This window comes from Artemia sp. Qi Xiang Cuo, chromosome 6 (assembly GCF_049724085.1).
Source record: "Artemia sp. Qi Xiang Cuo chromosome 6, ASM4972408v1, whole genome shotgun sequence".
NCBI classification, from domain to species: Eukaryota; Metazoa; Arthropoda; class Branchiopoda; order Anostraca; family Artemiidae; genus Artemia; species Artemia sp. Qi Xiang Cuo.
Window position 1 is genome coordinate 10,867,476 of NC_142799.1, and position 21,520 is coordinate 10,888,995.

The window sequence follows — 21,520 nt, forward strand, 5'->3', positions numbered from 1 at the left end:
TCACCACCCACCCCCCTCCCCCATATAATAATAATAAAATTTAAAAAAATATATATTTAAACATAAAAAATCAAGACATCAAAAAATTTCTTAAAATTCTTTTGAAAGTACCAAACGAGTGACATTCTTGAGCTGACTCAGGTAGGCTATTCCAAACGATATGACAAGCAGTTAATGGATTAAAGTCAGACCTCACCGATGGATTAATAAAATATTAATATTCCTTGAATTGCGAGGATGATGCGAAGACCTATCAGTGACGAAATAAGGAGTAGTTTGAAGGACTGTAGGAACATCACCATGAATTTGATGAAAAGTGAAAGACGCACAAGAAAGAATGTAGAGAGACTGCAAATCAAGTAATGGGCTAGTTGGGTTAGTTGTAGAACAATTTGTTTCCTGTATAAGCCTTCTTGCCTTATCATATAACTTAGAAAGTGGTTTCAAAAAAGAAGAGAAAGTTGACATCCATATTGCAGAGTAATAAGAGACGTAGGACTGAACTAAGCAATGGAACAGAATCTTTAAAACTGATCCAAGAAAAATGTGTTTTAGCTTCCTCAAAATTCCAAGACTCCTTGAGATCTTCATATTAATTAGTCCAATATGATGCTTGAATGAAAGGTTTTCATCGAGAAGAATACCGAGAAATCTGACAGATTGTTCCTTAGAGTCTACTGAGAGAGCCCCTTGAAAGCTCGATATTAGATAACTCAGGGCACGCCAGAGAAATACGGGAAAAAATAAAAACTTGACTTAGCAACATTTAGGGCAAATTAATTTTCATCAAACCAAAGAACGACTCTCTTAAAAAGGTCAAATAATTTGGGAAGCATCTCAGACTCAGTTCCTACTGCAGTACCAATGGTACTGTCATCAGCGGAAGCAACGAGAATGTGTACATCCTGCGAAAACGATGGATGTTTTTTTTAGCATTGAAAGATTCAGGATGACATAGGCGACAGCAAACTGTAGGTTTTTGATTTTTAACTACAACTACAAGGTAATTGAAACAAATCCAAAACAGAAGCGGTCCAAGAACAGACCCTTGAGGAACACCACACTCAACTTTATACGAAAAGTGGGAAAGGGAATCTACGGAGATAGTTCTACCTGACAAATAGGAATCAAACCAAGCATGAGCCTGTCCTTTTACACCATTGTGTGATAGCTTATACAGCAGAATCTCATGAGTTAAAGAGTCAAAAGCCTTACCGACATCTAGGAATATAGCTGCGGGAATCAAACCAGAGTCAAGCGCGGTGTGGAGAAAATTTAAAAGAGTTACACACGCATGCTCCGTAGAATGCTTAGCTTGGAAGCCAAACTGAAAATCATGAAAAAATCTTTTAGCCTCTAGAAAAGAAAGTAGACGGGAAAGCATGGTCTTTTCAAAAATTTTGCTAAAAACCGACAGCAAAGACGTACGACGATAATTGGCTGGATCACTTTTTGGTCCACCTTTATATAAAACAATTACTCTAGCTCACTTAAGAGAACTGGAGAAAATCCCATTTTCAAAAGAAACATTTATAAGCTTTGTCAATGGAGAAATAATTGAAGGAAGAATGAACTTAACTACCATAGTTGGAATACAGCCAGGGCCAGACGACGAAGAACCTTCAAGCTATCAACAATCCCGGCTACTCCAAAAACAAAAACAAAGTCTAACACCATTGATTTTAAACATCGCAGAGCAGAATAAGTTTTCTATTCCGGATGTGACTATAGAAAACTTACTGAGGAAGCAGTGGTTTTCCAAATGGTGGCAAAATAAGATGTAAATGCTTCTTGAACAGATGAAATACCCTCAACAACCACATCACCAACTACAAGACTTTGAGGGATAGAAGGAGCTGGAGAAGAACGTTTGAGGATGGAATTGATCACTTGCCAAGTTTTTCGAATATCTTTCCCACAATCCGAGAATTTTTTGGAATAATGAAGGGATTTAGCCTTCCGGCATAAAGAATTGAAAACATTCCTGCAGAGTTTGAATTGCTGAAGACGTGCAGCATTCAAAGATAGCTTTGCTGACTTAAAAGCTTTCCAGAGATTACTTTTTCTTCTCCAACTCTTTAGAAGACTAGGGGTCATCCATGGGTTAAGAGGAATAGATCTTTTTGACCTTGAAGTACAGGGGATCTGAGAATATACGTCAAAAATTGACTCACTCACTGACTCATAAAAGGAATCAAACTTTAAGCAAAAATCATTATCCCCACCAAAAATATTCCATGTTTTCTCAGCTAAATGGGATGTAAGGCGGATCAATTCATTCAAACCAAACCTAAGAGAAGCTGAAGCAGATGCTGGAGTGTCCCTATTCAATGTTTTTTCAAGGATAAAACTTGAAAATAAAGAAAAATGGTCTGAAATATCACTCACTACAACAGAATTCCGAACCAAATTAAGAGACGAAAAAATGTTATCAATTAAAGACACTGACGTATCAATTACACATGTCGGAATACAGGTTGTTGGTACAACCCCAGCAGTGAGCATATCTGAGAGAAAATCCATCGTAGTAGAGGAAGCTACGTCAATTAGATTTAAGTTAAAGTGTCCTATTATTATAAGTTCACATGGACGTCCGCCTATTAAATCCAAGACCTCGTCAAGGACCTGAAGAAAAGAAGGGACGGATCCACTGGGAGATCTATAAACATTACCAATCAATCAAAACCTTATTTTATAATTTGGTTTCAATAAACTGGGATTCAAAAACACCTTCGTCATTCCTTGATAGATCGCTTTGAACAGTGTAGGGAAAAATATCAGAAATATACATTACTAGTCCACCCTTTGCCATCCTTCTGCGATCTAGTCGCTCCATTTTGTAACCGGGTATATCTAAAAGCATTTCATTGCTAGAATTAAGAAAAGTCTCACATAATCCGATAACATCAGGTCGCCCATCAAAAACTATCTGCCTCAACTGATCAATCAATGAGCATAGACCCTGAGTATTGAGTTGAAGGACCGAAAAATGTGCATCTCGTCTAGTAGCCCACTTTAAATCAAACACATTCTTACTAGTAATTTATTGGGAAGTATTTAGGGAATTTATTTTAATTTGACCAATAGAATTATTAATAATACTCAAAACATCTAAGGGGTTTCTTTGTATTTGAAGTAAACGCCCATCGAGGGAGTAAAAATCCCCAGAGCCTGAGTTAGAATAAATCATATAACTTAAGGAGACTATGTATCAAACCTGCACCGCAACACATACAAATTAAAATAAATTAAAAAAAATAACTAAGAGGCTATAAATAAAAACAAAAAATAAATAAATAAAATCACAACAATCATACCAATAATGCAATAATGCAAGATACTAAACATATCTAAAAAAAAACACACACAAAAAAACAACTTATTTTTAAACACATTCAGCTAGAGTATGAATTTTTCTAGTGAAACTTTCACCGTTAGGCCTTGCCAAAATTTGCTCACTATCAGTCCAAACATTTCTATGTCCAAATTTGTCCTTTGCGGCATATAGGATCTCACGTCGCCTCTTTGTCAATGCTTCCGATAGGAAAATTCCACTTGAAGCTAACCTGGCTTTTCCTTTGAAGACTTTCTTCCGCTATATCACTATTCACAAATTTAACTAAAACATTAGGGACTTTGTCGTTTAGGGAGGCATCGGTTAAAGCAAAAGATATTTTGAACCTGTGAATAGTTCAAAATTGGGCAACATTTATTTCCGTCATGTTCATTTAAGTTACGAAAAATTGTAGAACTGCATATTGGAGATCAGATCCCGACTGCTGCTTAACACCATGCGAAATAAGCGAATCAAGCAGCACTGCTAGTTCATATACATCTAGTTTCATCTCAATTTTCAAGACTTTCTCTTCTTGATTTAAAACTTGGTGGCGAAGAGTTTTCAGCGACTATTAGATTTTTTTAAGTTTTGGTTGATAATCAAGAGTAATCGCGTCATATATTTGACAAATAATGTCGTGGGATAAGTGGGGGAAAGAATCAGCATCCGAAAACCTTTCATAACTCTCGCTTGGTTTTTTCCAGGCCAAGTTCCGTAGAAATGACTTAATCCATCAACGAAGCACATTCTCCTGTATTAGATTTCTTAATTGTTAATACATTATATGCCTTGGAAAGGGATTTATACATATTGGGTGAATTTTTCAATTCTTGAAATGCAGTCTTTACACCTGCAGTATGTTTTGTTGAAGTTCGGCTAACGTTTGGATTATATTCTGGCCAATGAGGATAATTTTTATCCTCATTATATTTACTGGCCAGTAAATTATATTTACTGGCCAATGAGGATAATTTTTGAACTTAGCTAACGCGATATCAAACTCTTTAAATGCAGACATTTCCTATTAAGGAGAGGACAAGAGTAAAAGCAACTTATCTTTATTTAAGTTAAGAACCTTAATGAAAATTTTAGTTGAAATAATTCTCCAAAGATTCCATAATATATATCCAAAATATTCTATATAATCCACTAATATCAGTCTATTTCAATACCAATTAGTTTGGTACCAAAGGTGAACACAGATCAATTCGATCACAGTATGTTTACTCAAGAAAAGTCAATAGTGCAACAAATTTCACCTGTATTTTAATCCGTTTAGTTGAAGAAACCAGTTCTTTATTGCTTAGAGACTATAAAATATCCGCTTTCAAGCTAGGTGTTCACTGAATGAATGCTAGACCAGTTTATCTGTTCCGTTCAGTAAGCCTAAAAACGCTGATAAATTTTTTGAAATTAATGAACAGTGGATAAACTGTCGTGTTACTCCTATATTTTCTTTTCTATAACTCATTATGACTTTATTTTTCGGGAAAACTGTATCTACTACTACTACTACTACTAAGAGTCATGTATCTGTTTCTAGAAGAAAAAAAGTATAAGTTAACACTCGTGAAACAAGAATCAGTACTAATTATAATCCAAGTGAATGTTAAGCAATCACACTTTCCTCCAATGTTCCTTCCTGCTCAACGTTCCTCCAATCAATAATGCACCCCAAAAAATTTAGGGTTTCCCTGTTGAAACCCCAATTTTTTCTGAATTCTTAGGTAATCCCTTTTGAAATCATCAAATAAAAGGACATTTTTTTTCTATCATTCCTTTTTTTAATTTAGCAATCTAATATTCTTTATATTTGATATACCTATTCATATCCACCTGATATCAGTATTTTTCTGTAAATTTGTGGTTCTGGCTTTCAATTTTACTTTTAGTTTTTTTATTACTGTTTGCCTTATTTAGTTCCTCTTCTTATTTTTTTTTCGTTGGCTTTACAATTTGATGATACATCTGAAGCTATCTTTACATTAAAGAGCTTTTATATTTGACAATTCTAAACGTGGCTAGAATTTACCAGCGTAAGTTCTGTAAATGCTAAGATTTAAAAGAAAAAAATCTTTATGTTTTATAATTTTCTAGCAATATCAGAATTTACCATGGATGATAGAATTCATGGTAGAAGTCTAATACAAATTTTAGAATTTACATTGAATTTTTAGGTGGTACAACTCCTGAAATTGAAAACCGGACACCTGCTACTGATATGCAAAATGAGCAAGAACTACGGGGTGAAGTTGTTACTCCATCTGAGAGTATTCCAAGAGCAGCACAGGTAAATGAAAATGTAAGAAATGCAAATGCACCAGTGATGAGAGAAGTGTCACGGGATGGGACTCTAATTGACGAAGAACTAGTCTCTAAGGCTAAGGTAAGTTTCTCCGAGTATGACATTTCATTCGGCCATCAATGCCCGTATGTATGTTGCTGCGCTGACACGTAACGATTTCCGACCAATATCTTCAAACATCAAATATCAACAATGGAAAAAAGAATTCCAAAAAATAAAGTTCCAAGTCTCTATAATATATAGTTTATGATCAGTACTTTTAAACTTAAATGTTTAAAACGTTTTTTTTCCAATATTGTAGGCTACTTTTATATTTTAACGTTTACATTTAATCGGTTCTAACTATTTACATTTTATTATTTTCTATCATTTATAATTCTTTTTGTAAGTTTCAAATTAGATTCCTTCTAGTCTATTTAATCGTTGAATTTTATATTTTATTTTTATTTTTACAGAAAAGGAAAATCATAGACAGCGTAATAGTGTTGCCTAAGTAAAGAGTGATGTGGGCACAATGTATTATTATTTATGCTTTTTATGGAAGGGGTGGTTGTGTGAACTGTAGAGGATTCTTTTTGATAGGAATTTCAATGTTCTGGTTTTATTTTAAAGAGTCAAAAGGGATGTAGGGCAACTAGCGCCCCCCCACCCTCCCTGACACCTTCTTTTCCCCAAACGCATCTGATAGAAATTGTGAGATAGCGATTTTGTTCACATTACTCCAAAGAGCATATAACAACACCTTCAGGGTGGACACAACCCTCCATAGCCCAGGAGCAAGGGTTGTAAGTTATGACCTGGGCATATAAGATTTTTATGGAATGGATGGTCGGATAAATTCTAATCGGATAGGTTCATTTGATTGGAAGTCTGAAAATCTAGTGCCCCTTTTATGAGTCAAAAGTGAATGAAGGGCAACCAGCTCCTCCCCTACAAGCCTATCATTCTCTAAAACACATCTTATCAAATTTTAAGAGAACAATTTTGTTCAGCAGTTGTTGAAAGATTCAGTAATTATGTCTTTGGGGATGTCGACCTCCCCGCACTACTCAGGTTAAGGCCTGTAAGTTGGGTAATTTGTTCATTGTTTATGTATAGTATATATTATTGAGAAAGGTATGCATGTTTAAACTTTGAACATGCCTTCTCAAAACCAGAACGTAATTTGCACTTTACTGAAAAAAATGACCATAGATTGTCAGTTTAATATACATATACTGATGTTTATTCCTTAAAATTTCAAGGATTTCTCATTTTTTTAAGTCAAAAAAGTGAAAACATTTAAAATGTCATTTTGTTTTCAGTAAAGTGCCAATTATATTCAGGTCTTCAGAAGACAAGGGGGTTGTCAGCACTACTCATGTTAATTTTTACTCGTTTTAAGTTTGACTTGGTTATTTATTGTAATTTCTGTTCTTTTTGGGTTTTATTTATTTATTAATGGTAATTTTGTGATAGTTTTACGCTTGAAAAATTATTTGACTTTATTTCTGCCCATTTTTGGTTTAATGGAGCTCTTTACCTTTCTTTGAAAAACTTGTTTTATGGTAAACGTTTTTTAAACTAATTACATAGGAACAGTAATTGGGTTTAAATATATTAAAAAAAAGAGGTTTGAAATCAATGAACAATCAGTTAAAATAGTTCATGGACGAGAGGCACTCAGGAAAGGAGTGGAAATAAACCTAAGTCTAGAATAAAAGAACAATAGAAATAGTTTTTTTTAAATAATTTCAAAAAAATAGAAATAAATTTTTGCTGTTTTCCGTTTCGGATTTGTCTAATATGAAGAACTTACTTGTCACTATTTCATTAATATTTTTAAGAAATTATATTTTTAAGGGATTAAATAAAAAAAAGTTTTTTCAACTGAAAGTAAGAAGCAACATTAAAACTTGAAACGAACAGGAATTATTACGCATATGAGAGGGATTACTCTTCCTAAACACCTCGCTCTTTTCACTAATAGTTTTTTAGTACTTTTAGAAAAAGCCTCTTATTGTTCTCATTAAACGAACATTGTGTTTTAGGAGTCGTTCTTAAGGAATTGAGACAGAACTCAGACTTTGGCGTAAAGGGCGAGAGTTTGAGGAAGAGTAACCCCCCTCATATTCGCAATAATTTCTGTTAGTTTTAAGTCTTAGTGTTGCTCCTTATTTTCAGTTGAAAAAACTAGTTTTTTATAAATATTTTCTGATGTTTATTTAAACATTGCCAGGAAATCTGGCTGCATCTCGAAGGAAAAATTCCTGCTCCCCACGAGTGTATCCACTAGCCATTCAATCCTGGTGAAAATTTACCCTGGACAATTGCCCTTAAAATCTCCACGCGGCAAATTGAGTCGGCAAAGAGAAAGCAAGACATAAGACGAATTTCGTATAGAAATTCTGGCAAATTCACCGACTGTAAAATTTCCCCTGAAACAATAACTCCCTGAAGAGTTCCCTCCCCATGGATAATCATCCCCGTTGAAAATCCCACCAGCAAGAAATTTGCCCCCCCCAAGATAAAAAAAACTGTACGCATACTTCCCAATAACAAATACTACACGTAAACAATGGGCAAATTTTGTAGCTTAGACCTTACCCTAGGGGCTGTGGGAGTCATGATATCTCTAAAGACATAGTTATTTGGCCTTTCAACTATGTTGAACGATTTTGAGAAAAAATGAGCGCGGGAGGGGGCCTAGTTGCCCTCTAATTTTTTTGGTCACTTAAATATGGCACTAGAGCTTTAATTTTCGTTCGAATGAGCTCTCTCCCAATATTTTAGGACTTCTGGGTCGATAAAATCACCCCTACAAAAAAAAAAAAAAACAACAACAAAACAAATGACCACGCATCCATGATCTTTCTTCCGGCAATAAATACGAAATTCCACATTTTTGCATATAGGAGCTTGAAACCCCTATAATATGGCTCTCTGATACGTAGAATCTAATGGTGTGATTTGCATTAAGATTATGTAACTTTTAGGGGATGTTTCCTTCTTTTTTAGAAAATAAAGCAACTTTTCTTAGGCTCATAACTGTGAATTTAAAAGAAATTTATCAAATCTAAGAGATGATTATTGAAATGGTACGAGTATTCTTGCCTCATTTCCGAGATAGCGAGTAATGAAATCCCTATTTATTTCCGAAAATACTAGTGTCAAAAGTCCGGTCACTTATGAACAAAATGGAAGAGGTCAAAGTATGACGCCTATTTAAAACCATAAATGACAACCGATGATATTACAGTAACACACGGTGGTGGTGTTGGTATTATTTGTCGATCACCTATAAAAAAAATTATAGTTCTCAATTTCAGCAATATACCAAATAAACACGGATTTGAAATTTTAGGGCTGTGGTGCAGGCCTAAGAGGCTACCTAAGGAAGTGGCATCACTGGCGATATGTGTTACTTACAAACAGCCTGGTGGCCCTTATCGCACAGGCCTTATGAATTATTTACAGAATTGAACTGATTGTGCGATCCTTGTATCCTAACACTGTTATTATAATATATGGCAACTTTAATGACTTAGATCCCAAATGGCTAAGTAATTCACTGTCACTTTAGCAGGTTGTCAATGTGCCAACAAGAGGTAACCGTATGTTAGCTTCAATTTTTAGTAACTGTCCTGAATATTGCAATACCCCAGTTACATTCAATTTTTATTAGCTTCAATTTTTAGTAACTGTCCTGAATATTGCAATACCCCAGTTACATTACCCCATTAGGTATGAGTGACCACCTGTGTGTTGTTTGGGTACCTAATCATTTTATCCCAAATGGACAAAAAAAATAGTGTGTTGTACACACCTACACACCTGAGCTGGTAAATCTCTACAAGAAATGACTCACAGATCGCGACTGGCGTAATGTCCTCTCATTATCTGATGGTAAAAAAAGTTGGTAAATTTATTCTGTAAGGAACCGTTTGAAAAATACAGCGAATTTTTCGCACAAAAAAAAGTGAAATCTAATGAAAAACCGTGGAATACTCAAAATATTCGGGATCTGATAAAATTGAGAAATAAATTGCATTTAACAGGACCTGGAAAAAATTTCAAAAGATTATGAAATACGATTTTGTATAAAAATAAGATGTTCACAAAAGCTGTATGATTCTAAAATAATAAGCAAAATATATAAATCCAACCCAAGGAAGTGTCATCATACAGTTCAGAACATTATCGTTGAAAAAATGACCAAGTTGAAGTGACAATGTTTTTCATTAATTTGTAAAACTCATCCGCGACTAACAGTTTTACCACCTAATGACTCAGTTTCAAACATCCCTATCCTAGAGATTAGTTCTAATTATTTTCTAAAATTGATTAGTTTCTAAAAATTTGAAGGCAATTGATTCTCGTAAATCAAGTTACCCAAGTGAGATATCGATTAAATTGATTATTAATTGTGCTAATCTTTTATCTACTCCTTCAACGGCAATTTTTAACCATTGTTTTATTAATGGTGTTTTCCCTAGTATTTTAAACAGGCATAAGTTACCCCAATCCCCAAATGCAAAGGCTCCTAGGGATATTACTGAAATGAGGCCGAGTTAAAAAACACCGGCTCTTTCGAAAGTGTTTGGAATTTTTATTTTTGATTGTTTATTTGAAGACATAAAAGATAACATGGATTCCCAACAATTGGGATTTAGACCCGGGCATAGCACTATTCGTTATTTGGTTTCATTGTTGTATACCATCCTTAAACATTTAGAAGAAAAATCGGGCCTATGTTGATGCATTATTTGCTGACATAGTTAAGGCTTTTGACAGTCTTGACCATAATGTAGCAGTAGAAGAAGCTCAGGTAATCAGTGCCCGTCCATTTGTTGTACGTTTGCTTGCTAGTTTTCTTTTTAAAAGATCTCAGTGTGTCCAACTCCCTGATCATAGGCCATCTGGATTTTTAGATAATTTTTCCAGTTCGCTACAAGGGACTAAATTAGACCCACGTTCCTTTCTCCAAACCCATTAGGAGACGACCCGCTTTTTGTTTGACCCTTGACGGTTAACCGACAAAGACAATCTTTTCAGGTTAATAATTGAGAAGTGCCTAAGTTTTCAAACACCTTTGGTCCTCAGTTTTATAGATTATGAGCAAGCGTTCGATTCTGTTGATAGAGGAGCTTTAGTAATAGTTTTATCCTTGTATGGTATACCAGACAAATACATTAAAGCTGATTAGTGCTATGTACGAGAATAACACTGCTGCGGTTAAGGTAGGAAACGAGGTTAACAGCTGGTCTTGTATTAAATCAGGAGTTAAGCAGGGTTGTGTTCTATCCCTATATATGGATTGATTGTTGATGGACTTTGTTTTAAGGAGCACAGGAAAGGCAATGGGAGACCACGGAATCAAATGGGGAGGAAAAAGTCTCCTGACTTGGATTATGCTGATGATTTAAGCATCCTAGATGAAAGTGTGAGTAAAATGGAACTCGCACGTTTTAGAGGTTTCTGGCGAGTTCAGGGTGCTAGTCATTGGTTTGAAAATTCATGTTATGAAGACTAAGTCACTAAGGCTAGGAATAAGTGAAGCATGAAAAGGTGACGTTGGGTACTGAAAAGATCTGATCAGGTGCGGCAGTTTCACTTACCTTGGTAGTATTATTCGTAAAGATGGTGGGAGCAGTGAAGATGTTAAAAATAGAATAGCCAAGGCTCAGGGTGTTTTGCACAGTTAAAAATCAGTCTGGATAGAATAGGAAGATAAGTCTGCAAACCAAGATTAGAATCTGTAGAAGCTACAGTGTTGACAGTGGTCAAATATGGCTCTGAAGCATGGACGCTCCGAAAAGCGGACTGAAGATTTGCTAGATGTTTTCCAGATGAAATTGCATAACGATTTGTTCTGGGTACCCGGATGACTGACCGTATTTCAAACAATAGGCTATACGAAAAATGTGGTTCAATACCGCTTTCTAGGTCTATAATGAAAGAAAGGTTGAGTTGGTTAGGGCATGTTGTGCGGATGAAGGATGACAGATTGCCGAAGATTGTTCTTTTCGGCCAACCATCTAGGGCTAAACGGAAAGCAGGTCGTCCCTGTCTGGGGTGGGAGGACGTCATAAAGAAAGATTTAAAGGAAATGGGAACTTCGTGGGCGGGTGTAAAAAGGGAGGCTTTGAATAGATTGGGGTGGAGGAGGAGCGTGCGTAGCTGTGTTGGCCTCAGGCGGCTTGGTGCTGCGATGAGTTGTTAGTAGTAGTAGTAGTAGTTAATTTATTGACCATGGAGTAGTACTTACTGCTTTAATTTTTCGTGTTATCATTTATCTTTTTTTTGTTTTTGATCCTTTTTTCTGTGTCTCCTTTATTTGTGTCATGTCACGCTCATGTTAGCTCCAGCTATTGTAGTTTATAGATATATTCTATGGTATATAAAACGAATTTTTATTTCTGTGTTCCTAGTAGTTAATACATTGATTTTGCACAAAGAAAGTTTAGTCTTCTTTTTGACTTGCAGACACCATTTTCAAAAAGTTTCATTTACCATTCACTTAATGAATCTCTCTCTCTCTTTCTCTCTCACTCTCTCACTGTCTCTCTCTCTCTCTCTCTCTCTCTCTCTCCTCTGTCTCTCTCTCCTCTCTCTCCTCTCTCCTCTCTCCTCTCTCTCTCTCTCTCTCTCTCTCTCTCTCTCTCTCTCTCTCTCTCTCTCTCTCTCTCTCTCTCTCTCTCTCGCTCGACTGCCCCAAGGGAATCAGAATTCCGTAGTATTAGTTTGGTCCTATTTTATTCCTCATGAAAAAAATTATAAAACGAATGCATTTTTTGCCACATAAATCATCTCGTTCTCTTTTAGAATTTTGACATTATTCGTTCCTGTTCGCGGCTGCATCCTAGTAAAAAGTGATCCACGGCCAATGAAAAATAAAAATTAAAAAAGACACTTTAAAAATTTTTATAAAGAAAAATAACCGCCATTTGAAGCTGATTAAAGCAACAGTTTTTTAAACTAATTAAAAAGCGAATTCTAATCAGGATTAATTTAGTTCTTTTATGCAGCATAAAATTCCCTATGTACATACTGTAATAAAAACACCATTTTTTGAAGTTATTATTAATACTAGTTGCTCTTTGCTTACAGTTCGTTGCCAAAATAAGTGAGCCACAAATATAGGTAGTTGTTCCACATTTGTTGTTTTATCTCCAATATCCTGTGGAAAAGAGATGTCATTGTACTCTCGAAAATCCCTCTGAATTTACTTCAGTCTTAAAAATGGCAGTCATAAAACAAAAAAAAAAAGATTCACGAGAAAAAAAATAAAGCCTTTAAAGCAGAAGTAAGCTCTAAACAAAAATTAAAAACTACTCACTAACAACTAAATATTCTCAAATGTTATTGCAGACGCCCACGTCAGAAAATAAGGCCGAGCTGATCCGCCCTCTGAAAAATCCTGAGACACATTTCATCACCGCCAGTCGTCTTCGAGCTTTAGATGCCACTTCCGAGGACATGGCAGCTTCTTCAGCAGAGATGGGGAAAATGAAGGCAGTCAAGGTGTAGTTCCTGAGTATGATAGTTCAAAAGACGCGTCCATAAGAGATAATGTTCAAGTTGCCGACCTTGGTCATTTGACTCCTGTTTCAGAGGTGACCATGAGTGAAGATGACAAATGTAATTCAGAATCCTTCCTGATTCCTCCTATTTCTAATTCTGAAGTTCCTGTTGCTAATAGAGGTAAGAAATATTTCATTTAATGTTTTTGAAAACAATGTTTTTTAAAACATATAATGTTTCAACATTTCATATAATGTGTTTCATATAATCAAATTTCATCAGTGTACCAGTTTTAGTAGTATGGGGCGCCAACCTTAAAAAAAATAATGTGGGTTAGAGATAAGCCAAAAACATATGACACCCAACAGCTTCAAAAGGTATAGTCCTTTGAAGAATTCAATCTTTACGGACTAAAAGTGGTTTCACATCCACCAAATGAATAATAGCTATTTATGTTCACTGTTCAATGAGGCGACACTGACAAAATATAGCACTGCCCTAAAACTGCTGTAGGGTAGACGATTCATTCTCCAGGGATTAAATTTGTAGTTTGTCTAAATAAAATATAATAATTATAAACTTTATTAAAATATAATAAAAATATAAATTATATATAGAGGGGTGTGGATAAAATTCATTTGCGGCAAAAGTGATTATTATATTTAGAAAGAGCATGAAAAAAGGCATCGAGTGGATGTTCATTTTATTCTTAAGTCAATAATATGAACAGCAAAATATTTACCGGAAATTTATACCAATACTGACAACATTATACTAACTTATGAAAAGATTAGTAATATTACTATGAATAATAATACTTATGAATAATATTATGAAAAGATTGTCTTTGTCGGTTAACCGTCAAGGGTCAAACAAAAAGCGGGTCGTCTCCTAATGGGTTTGGGAGGATTTTTTAAGGAAATATTTAAGGGAAGTAAGAACTTCTTTGGAGGATGTATAGAAGGAGGCATTGAATAGACTTAGATGCAGGAGGAGCGTGCGTAGCAAGGTTTGACCCAGGTGCCTTGGTTCTGCAATGAGTTGTTGTAATAGCAATATTTATTACTATCTATACAAATAAATTTATTTATTTTTATTAATAGTTAATATTTGACTGAATAAAATGTTTACTAATTTATAAGTAGTCTATGAATTATCTTACTTAAACTTATTTTATAATATCACAATTTACGGAGGGGTATATTAGGCCTAGTGGTAAGGTACATTAGTGGCAAGGATAACCTAATTCCGTACTGATGATTTTGAGTAGCTCCTTATTTTAAAAGATTACAACACTTATACAATTTTTCTGTCGTGTCATATTCTTTTATTGAAGCTTTTTTAAATGGGAGAGGGCTGTATATGGTTTTAAATTATATACGATCTTTTTAAACGAGCAATAATTGGGTGTATATATGTATTTTTTCTCAAAAACGGCTCTATGTTCTTCTTTGAAAATTGACATCTAGATAGGTCAAGATTCTGAGAAAATTTGTTGAAAGCTTTAGTTTTGGGAAGAAATTTGACGTCATATTTATATGAGTGATATCAAGGCTTATTAGGTTTATTTATAACTGTTAATTAGATTGAGATGGCTCTTGCGCCGTTTGGCAATGCAGGCCATTATCTTAGTTTAGTTTTTATTTGTGCCCTGTTGCTATCGTTCCTGCTTTTGCTAGATGAAAACCATATAAACCTTAGTAACATTTTTTTACTACCTATTAGGACTTTTTATTAAGGTTTGTTGTGAAATTTACTTCAGAAGATTGTAATTGTAATTGGATTCATATAGATGGCTCTTGCGCCGTTCGACCAATACAGGCCATTATCTTAGTTTAAATTTATCCTGCTAAAGCCTACGAGGCGCAGTAGATAGTGTGTTGGAATTCTGCATCAATGGTCACAGGTTCATATGCTGCAGAAGGTAGTTTTTTTTTGTGAGAGAAAAACCATATAGACTTTTTCAGTGATTTTTGTGCTAGTTTTAGCTGCCATGATCAGGCAGATTGAAGCCTCCACTGAGATTATTCGGCTAAAATCACATAGCAAATTAAATTCAACCGTTTTGGTGCCATCTATACTAGTGGTTTTAAGTTTGCTGGACTTATTGCAATCTGAAGCAGAGCCGATCGCCTCAACAATTAACAAATATACAACCTGGACCATCATGTAAGACTAGATCAACAAGGGCAGCTAAAGAAAAAGGCATTGACAAATTGTCTGAAGTAATAAAGATCTGAAATGAAGAAGAAATAAAAATGCGGCTAGAAGATGAGCGACAGCGTGGATCAAAACGCATCAAAATTGAAAATGATAGTGATGATGAATGGGTTTGGGATTTTGACATGAATAAGGTCATCAATACATACCATGCCTTTGTAAAAAAAAGCAAAAAAAAAAAAAAAACAAAGGTTCGGCAATATGTGTTTCATAATGATAAAAGACAAGCCGAGGCAAAAGTCGACGTTCAATATTTTACGAAGGCTCCAAGCTATGAAATAGAAACATTTGAGTTTATAAGGATGTTAGCGTAGAATCTGATACTGCATCAGCCTCTGTTAAAAAAAACAACAAAAGATTCGGCGTTATGTTTTTCATAATGGCAAAAGACAAGCTGAGGCAAAAGTCAAAGTTCCAATAACAAAAAAGAACCGTTTATAAAGATTTTTAACATTTTAAAGGAGCTTCTAGTGACGAAATAACTATAAATATTGACACTGGAGTTTTTAGCAATTGTAACGAAGAACCTGATGCTGTATCAATTGTAGTGAGGCAATAGCTAATAATATTGACAAAGGATTTTACTATATAGGCAAGTCCTGAAGCAGAAGCTAATAATACCACATCCAGCTCCAAAAGACGCAAAAATAATGCCAACGGTAAGTGAAACACTAGGAAAACAAAGCGTTAATTTTACAAAGGTACTACTTCTAATTTAAAGGTCCATCTAAAATGTTTAAGAAGTTGCTTATTTAAAATTAAGCAGAGATAAGTGTGATTAGAAAACAAGTGAAAGTGAGAATCACAACAGACAAAGCAAAAGACATCGAAGAAACAATATCGAAAATCCCATTGAATTATAAACGAATTTTTGAACAGTGGTCTGTGGTTGGAAACTGGAAAAGACTATCTGGTATCTATGACGTCTTAAGAAATTATATAAGATGATGCATGAATCTACACTGCTAAGGCAAAAGGCTTGGAAAAAAACTTTCTGAGGTAAATATGAACAGAAGTGGACAACAAAACCTATGGTTGGAAAACAAGAAACAGCAATGGCTGGCCACAAAAACGATCCAAATAGGTTCCTGACCTATTTGGATATTGGATATAGTTTTATTTGCTTAATTATTTAATTTCTCTCATTTGTTTTTTAATTGTTCCATTTAATTTATGTTTATTTACAATATTTATTTACTTATATGTTTAGCAATACATTAGCCATGTTTATTTAATTACATACTTACTGTTTGTTTGATTCTACTTGATTAAATACACAATTTATATGTTATACGTTAATGTCATTTAATTTAAGACATAGTACTCATTGACCTTGGTGAAGATGAAGTCGAGGATGGGCTCAGTGATAGCGAGTCAACCGTTCCATTCAGGACCCCAGTACATGAAGTGGAGATAATTTCCGACGTATCTTTATTTCCTGATTCTATCCTGTCGGAAGACGCACTAGGAGACTTGGATGTGTCTTCTGTAAGTACATATATTCATTTCAGCACATGTTTTCGTGTAGCATATTGTGTGGCACCTCTTTTTAGCTGTATTTTGCACATTCTAGCCATTTTTTTCTGGGGGGGGATTTTTATTCTTTCTTCATCCTCTTTCTCTCTCTCTCCCTCCCTCTCTCTTTCTCTCTCTGTTTCTCTCTCTCTCTCTCTCTCTCTCTCTCTCTCTCTCTCTCTCTCTCTCTCTCTCTCTCTCTCTCTCTCTCTCTCTCTCTCCCTTTTATGATGAAGTTTTCATAACATTACTCTTGCTCCGACTTTATTTCTTAGAAAAGAGTGCCGATTGCCTCTTAACTCGTCGGGCTCTTTTTAAGAATCTTAATTTCATTAATATTATTTGGTTAGAGAAGGTCTCTCCAACTTTCTTTTAAGTAAATATGTTTTTTTTAGTTTAACTCGTGAGCAAAGATCCATCATATTAATTAGTCTGTCTTTCTAAATCATTTTCAAAAATAGTTTCAGATATATATTTTATTTTTCTGTGTATCAAAGGATAACTTATCAAATGCTTATCAACGTATATTTTTCGGCAGATAAAAAAATCATGTTTTATTCAAATATAAGTAAAGAGCGACTCTAAAACTTGGAATTAGCAGAAAAAATTCTATTCGAGAGTGGGCGTCTCTCCCCTTAACCCCAGCTCTTCAGGCTAAAGTTTGACAAACCATTTTCTGAAAGCATTCTATAATGTAACAGATGTAGCCATTCACAAAATTAAACTATGCTATGTATCAAGTACTGTGTATAAATGCTGACTCAAGGGTGTACGAAGAAATTATATTAAACAAAGCCTTAAAATGGTATCTGAACATAGTCAGACATATTGTTGTTTATAGCCACATATGGTCGAAATTCCGGCAGACATGTTGCATCTTTTGGAAGATTTTGATACCCGCTTGGGCACTAGCGGTGAATTTCAGCCGCTAGCAGATACATCTTTCGATAAAATGACACCTACCCCAGCAGAGATAGAAAAAAATGGAATCAGACATCTTTTAGCTCCTGAGACTGACTCTCGAGGTCGATTTTGCGTGACCGACGTTGGCCATTTGACTCCAGTTTCAGAAGAAAGCCTCGGAGAAGCCAGTAAATGTAATTTAGAACCATTCTTGGTCAGATATAATTCTGTAGTTCCTGATGCCAATAAAGGTAAGAAGAATTTCTGCAAATGACTCATTCAATCAGTAGAATTAAATCATTGGCAGTGAACAGTCTGTTTAAATGTCAAACGAGACACTTAAACAAATTGCGCCGTATATTCTCTTGTGAGGATTTACAGCTGATGTTGGGGTCTTTAAATCAACATCTTTTAGATTTATCGTGACAATAGGCAGTTTAAATTTAAATTTACAAAATATGTTATAAGAAAAAAAATGTTTTTCGCTGTTTAACATAGGACTTCATTTCCTTGTAACTGGAAGTTGCCCTGGTGTCAGAAAGGCGTTTTACTGTGACCACCTTCTAATCACTTATTTCATTCATTTGTCTGTTAATGAGCTGAAAGTAGATAAAGCACAAACGGGTTCAGTTAAAGCCTTTCGGGATCCTCTTTTTCAACGTAATACTCGTCTGCAGTATTCCTAGCCAACTCTAATAAATGAAGAGTTATGTAGTTTAATTTGGTAAGTTTTGTTAATGTCAAAAGTATAGCATTGTTCGATAAGATATTTTATAAAGGCTGTGTAATTTTTAGTGTCCTTTTAACATGATTCTATATGTAGGTTACTAGTATACCTACACACAGGTGGGGGAGGGTCGTGGTGAAGGTAGAAATTGCTTCAAAAGATCCCATTATTCACGGATAAATTGAAAATAATGGTATAGAACAGCGTTACCAACGTCGTATAATTGTACCGTTTTCGGTACAATTTGGAGGTCCTAGTACAATGCGGTGCATTAGGAAATGATTTTGGTACAATCAAATTTACCGGTTCATTTTGGTTTTACTTGCTCCTTTCTGACTCGGATATCTGTTCAATTATTAGTTGGTCGAAAATTGTCCTCTTATTATGGAGTATTTTTTAACCTGCTGTTCAGATGGTAGAAATTGACCTCTTGCGGTACAATTTTAGTTGGCAAATTAGTACAGTTTATTTCAAAGCGTTGGCAACACTGCTATAGAATGCAAATAACATATTCTACTGTATTCCGCTGTCGGTGCAAGAATCGGTCCTTTGTGTGCTTGACTTACTTGACTTAACGCTCTTTTTCAGCAGAATTGCCAGCGTAGAGGGAACTGGGTTGACAGTTGTGTGCACCCATTCCTACTTCTTAAGATTTGTATATGTTTAAACCAGCTGTTTAGAACATAAACAAGCTATACTAAAGAGGTTTGCTCAAATTCGTTTATATGGAATCGTCAGTTGGAAGGAGTGTCAAATTTTTAGGCCTGTCTCTGGTTTTTATTCTTCGTTGTTGCTGGACCCTTTAATATGCGATAAGTAACTATCAATAGCTTCGACGGACTCCAATATTTTGTCGAACTAGTTGTAAATGCAATTTTGTCGTGATGGGCATGCAAAAGAAGAAGATACTTGAAGCAATGAAAGGCTGATTGGCATCTTATTTTCTTGTCAACCAAACGAGAAGAAACAAAAGAAATGAAAGCATACACCACAGTGATGCTTGTGACTTGTGACTGGGACTTTATCTTGGAGGGACATGAATCCCAATTTGGAGAGGTAAAAAGGTGGAATGTCTGAAAAATATAAATTCAGGAGGAATCCTAAAAATCCGTGAAGCGTTAAGAAATTTCTAACGTTAAAAATAAAACATTACAAATCAATCAAATGTTTAGAAATAAAAGTATACACCAATATGATGTTTGTGACCGAGACATCGTCTTAGAGGGAAATTAACTAAAAAAACCAAGTTTTTTTTAACTGAAAGTAAGGTGCGACATTAACAATTAAAACGAACAGAAATTATTACGTATATGAAAGGGACTGTCCCCTGCTCAACGCCTCGCTCTTTACGCTAAAGTTTTTTATTGTTTTGAAAAATTAAGTTGTGAGACAGAGTAAAACTTTAGCATAAATATCGAGGCGTTGAGGAGGGGACAGCCCCTTTCATATATGGAATAATTTCTGTTCGTTTTAAGTTTTAATGTCGCTCCTTAATTTCAGTTAAAAAAACTTGTTTTTTAGTTAATTTCTGAACGTTTTTGAATTAATGTAGCTTTTATTTTGGCTCACTGTACATGAATAAGTAAAACGAAATTCGCATATTAATTTTCCTTTTTTTGGCTAATTGGTTTTCTCCAAATTTTGTTCTGACGTAACTTACGAATTAACTTACGTAACGAATTTCTATATTAGTATGTTTTTATAACGTATATTAGGGAGTTCTCCCCCTAGTCAATACCTCGCTCTTTACGCTAAAGATTAAATTTTGTTTGAACCAATAACCCCTGACTCACAAAGGTGGTCTAATTAGAAGAGATAGCTATTTTGAAAGTACTAAAAAAACTATGGCTTAAAGAGTGATGTATTGACTTGAAGCCAACCCCCCACATACACGTAATAATTTCTGTTCGTTTTAAGTTTTAATTTTGGTCGTTACTTTAAGTTCAAAAAAACTTGTTTTTTTTATTTAATTTATAATTGTTTTTTTAATAATGCTAGGAAATCTGGCGTCCCTTCATGGAGATGTTCCTTTCCCCAAGTAAATATCCTCCATGGAAAGATCCTCCCCCGTAGTAGAAATGACCCTATAACTCGTGACATGACCACGTGGTTTATGGTTTTCTCACTGAGAAAGAAAAAACAGAATTTTTCTCACTTGAAAAAACAGGAATTTTCTCACATTTATGGTTGTTTCTTGGACGGTTATGTGTGTTGGTCAATTTATTTGATGTTTTTCTCGGATGTCAACAGTATTTTATGTCTGTTTTATGGTTTTTGTCAGTGAGAATTTGAAAAACAGGAACTTTCTCACTTTGATGGATGTTTTCTGGATTATTGAGTCTAACAACTGGGGCACCGGAGTCAATGACCTCTTCTTTCAAGATCTTGTCGTTGTTCCTGGTTGAACTCCAAAAGATATTAATAAAACTTCGCCATGGAAACAATTCTCCAGGAATAGACTCAAGACATTAATGTCTTCTCCCCGGAGACAATTCTACTGGTCAAACTCCAAAAGATATTAATAAAACTTCGCCATGGAAACAATTCTCCAAGAAACATCTTAGAGATGAATAGATTAACACGGGAACGAGTTTCTTAGTAATTTCAAATGTGACAGCTCAGGGATGTCAAAAATAAAAGGAACACGCTGAAATTACGATTAGGGGTTATTTGGGTGAAACCGTTTTAGACATTTTAGGGAATTATTTCGGCAAAACAGTTAGAGACATTTTAAAATATGATTTTAGAAGAGGTTTTAGAAGAGAATTTGAGGGTGAAACTCTGTGGTCGTTATAATACACAAGTTCCATTTGAACAGTGTCATGAGGTCCTCTACCCCAACCCCAAAGGGCTCCGATCCCCCGACCCCAACCCCGAAGGAAGTCCCCGGTCCTCAAAGGTCCCCCAGGCTCCCAAAGGGCCCCCCGGGGTCCCCAAAGTTATGTTATGTTATGTTATGTTATGCTATGTTATGTTATGTTATGTTATGCTATGTTATGTTATGCTATGT

At 35.0% G+C, this 21,520-nt stretch overlaps 1 protein-coding gene across 1 annotated transcript in view; it reads left to right on the forward strand.

Annotated features, from left to right (window-relative positions):
- Nucleotides 1-21,520, forward strand: part of LOC148950856 (uncharacterized) — a 198,549-nt gene that overhangs the window by 120,837 nt on the left and 56,192 nt on the right. The window contains exons 16-20 of the mRNA XM_089090933.1: nucleotides 5,515-5,723; nucleotides 10,357-10,449; nucleotides 13,067-13,325; nucleotides 16,681-16,853; nucleotides 17,722-18,034. Coding sequence (XP_088947059.1) covers nucleotides 5,515-5,723; nucleotides 10,357-10,449; nucleotides 13,067-13,325; nucleotides 16,681-16,853; nucleotides 17,722-18,034 — 1,047 coding nt within the window. The remainder of the gene's footprint in view (nucleotides 1-5,514; nucleotides 5,724-10,356; nucleotides 10,450-13,066; nucleotides 13,326-16,680; nucleotides 16,854-17,721; nucleotides 18,035-21,520) is intronic.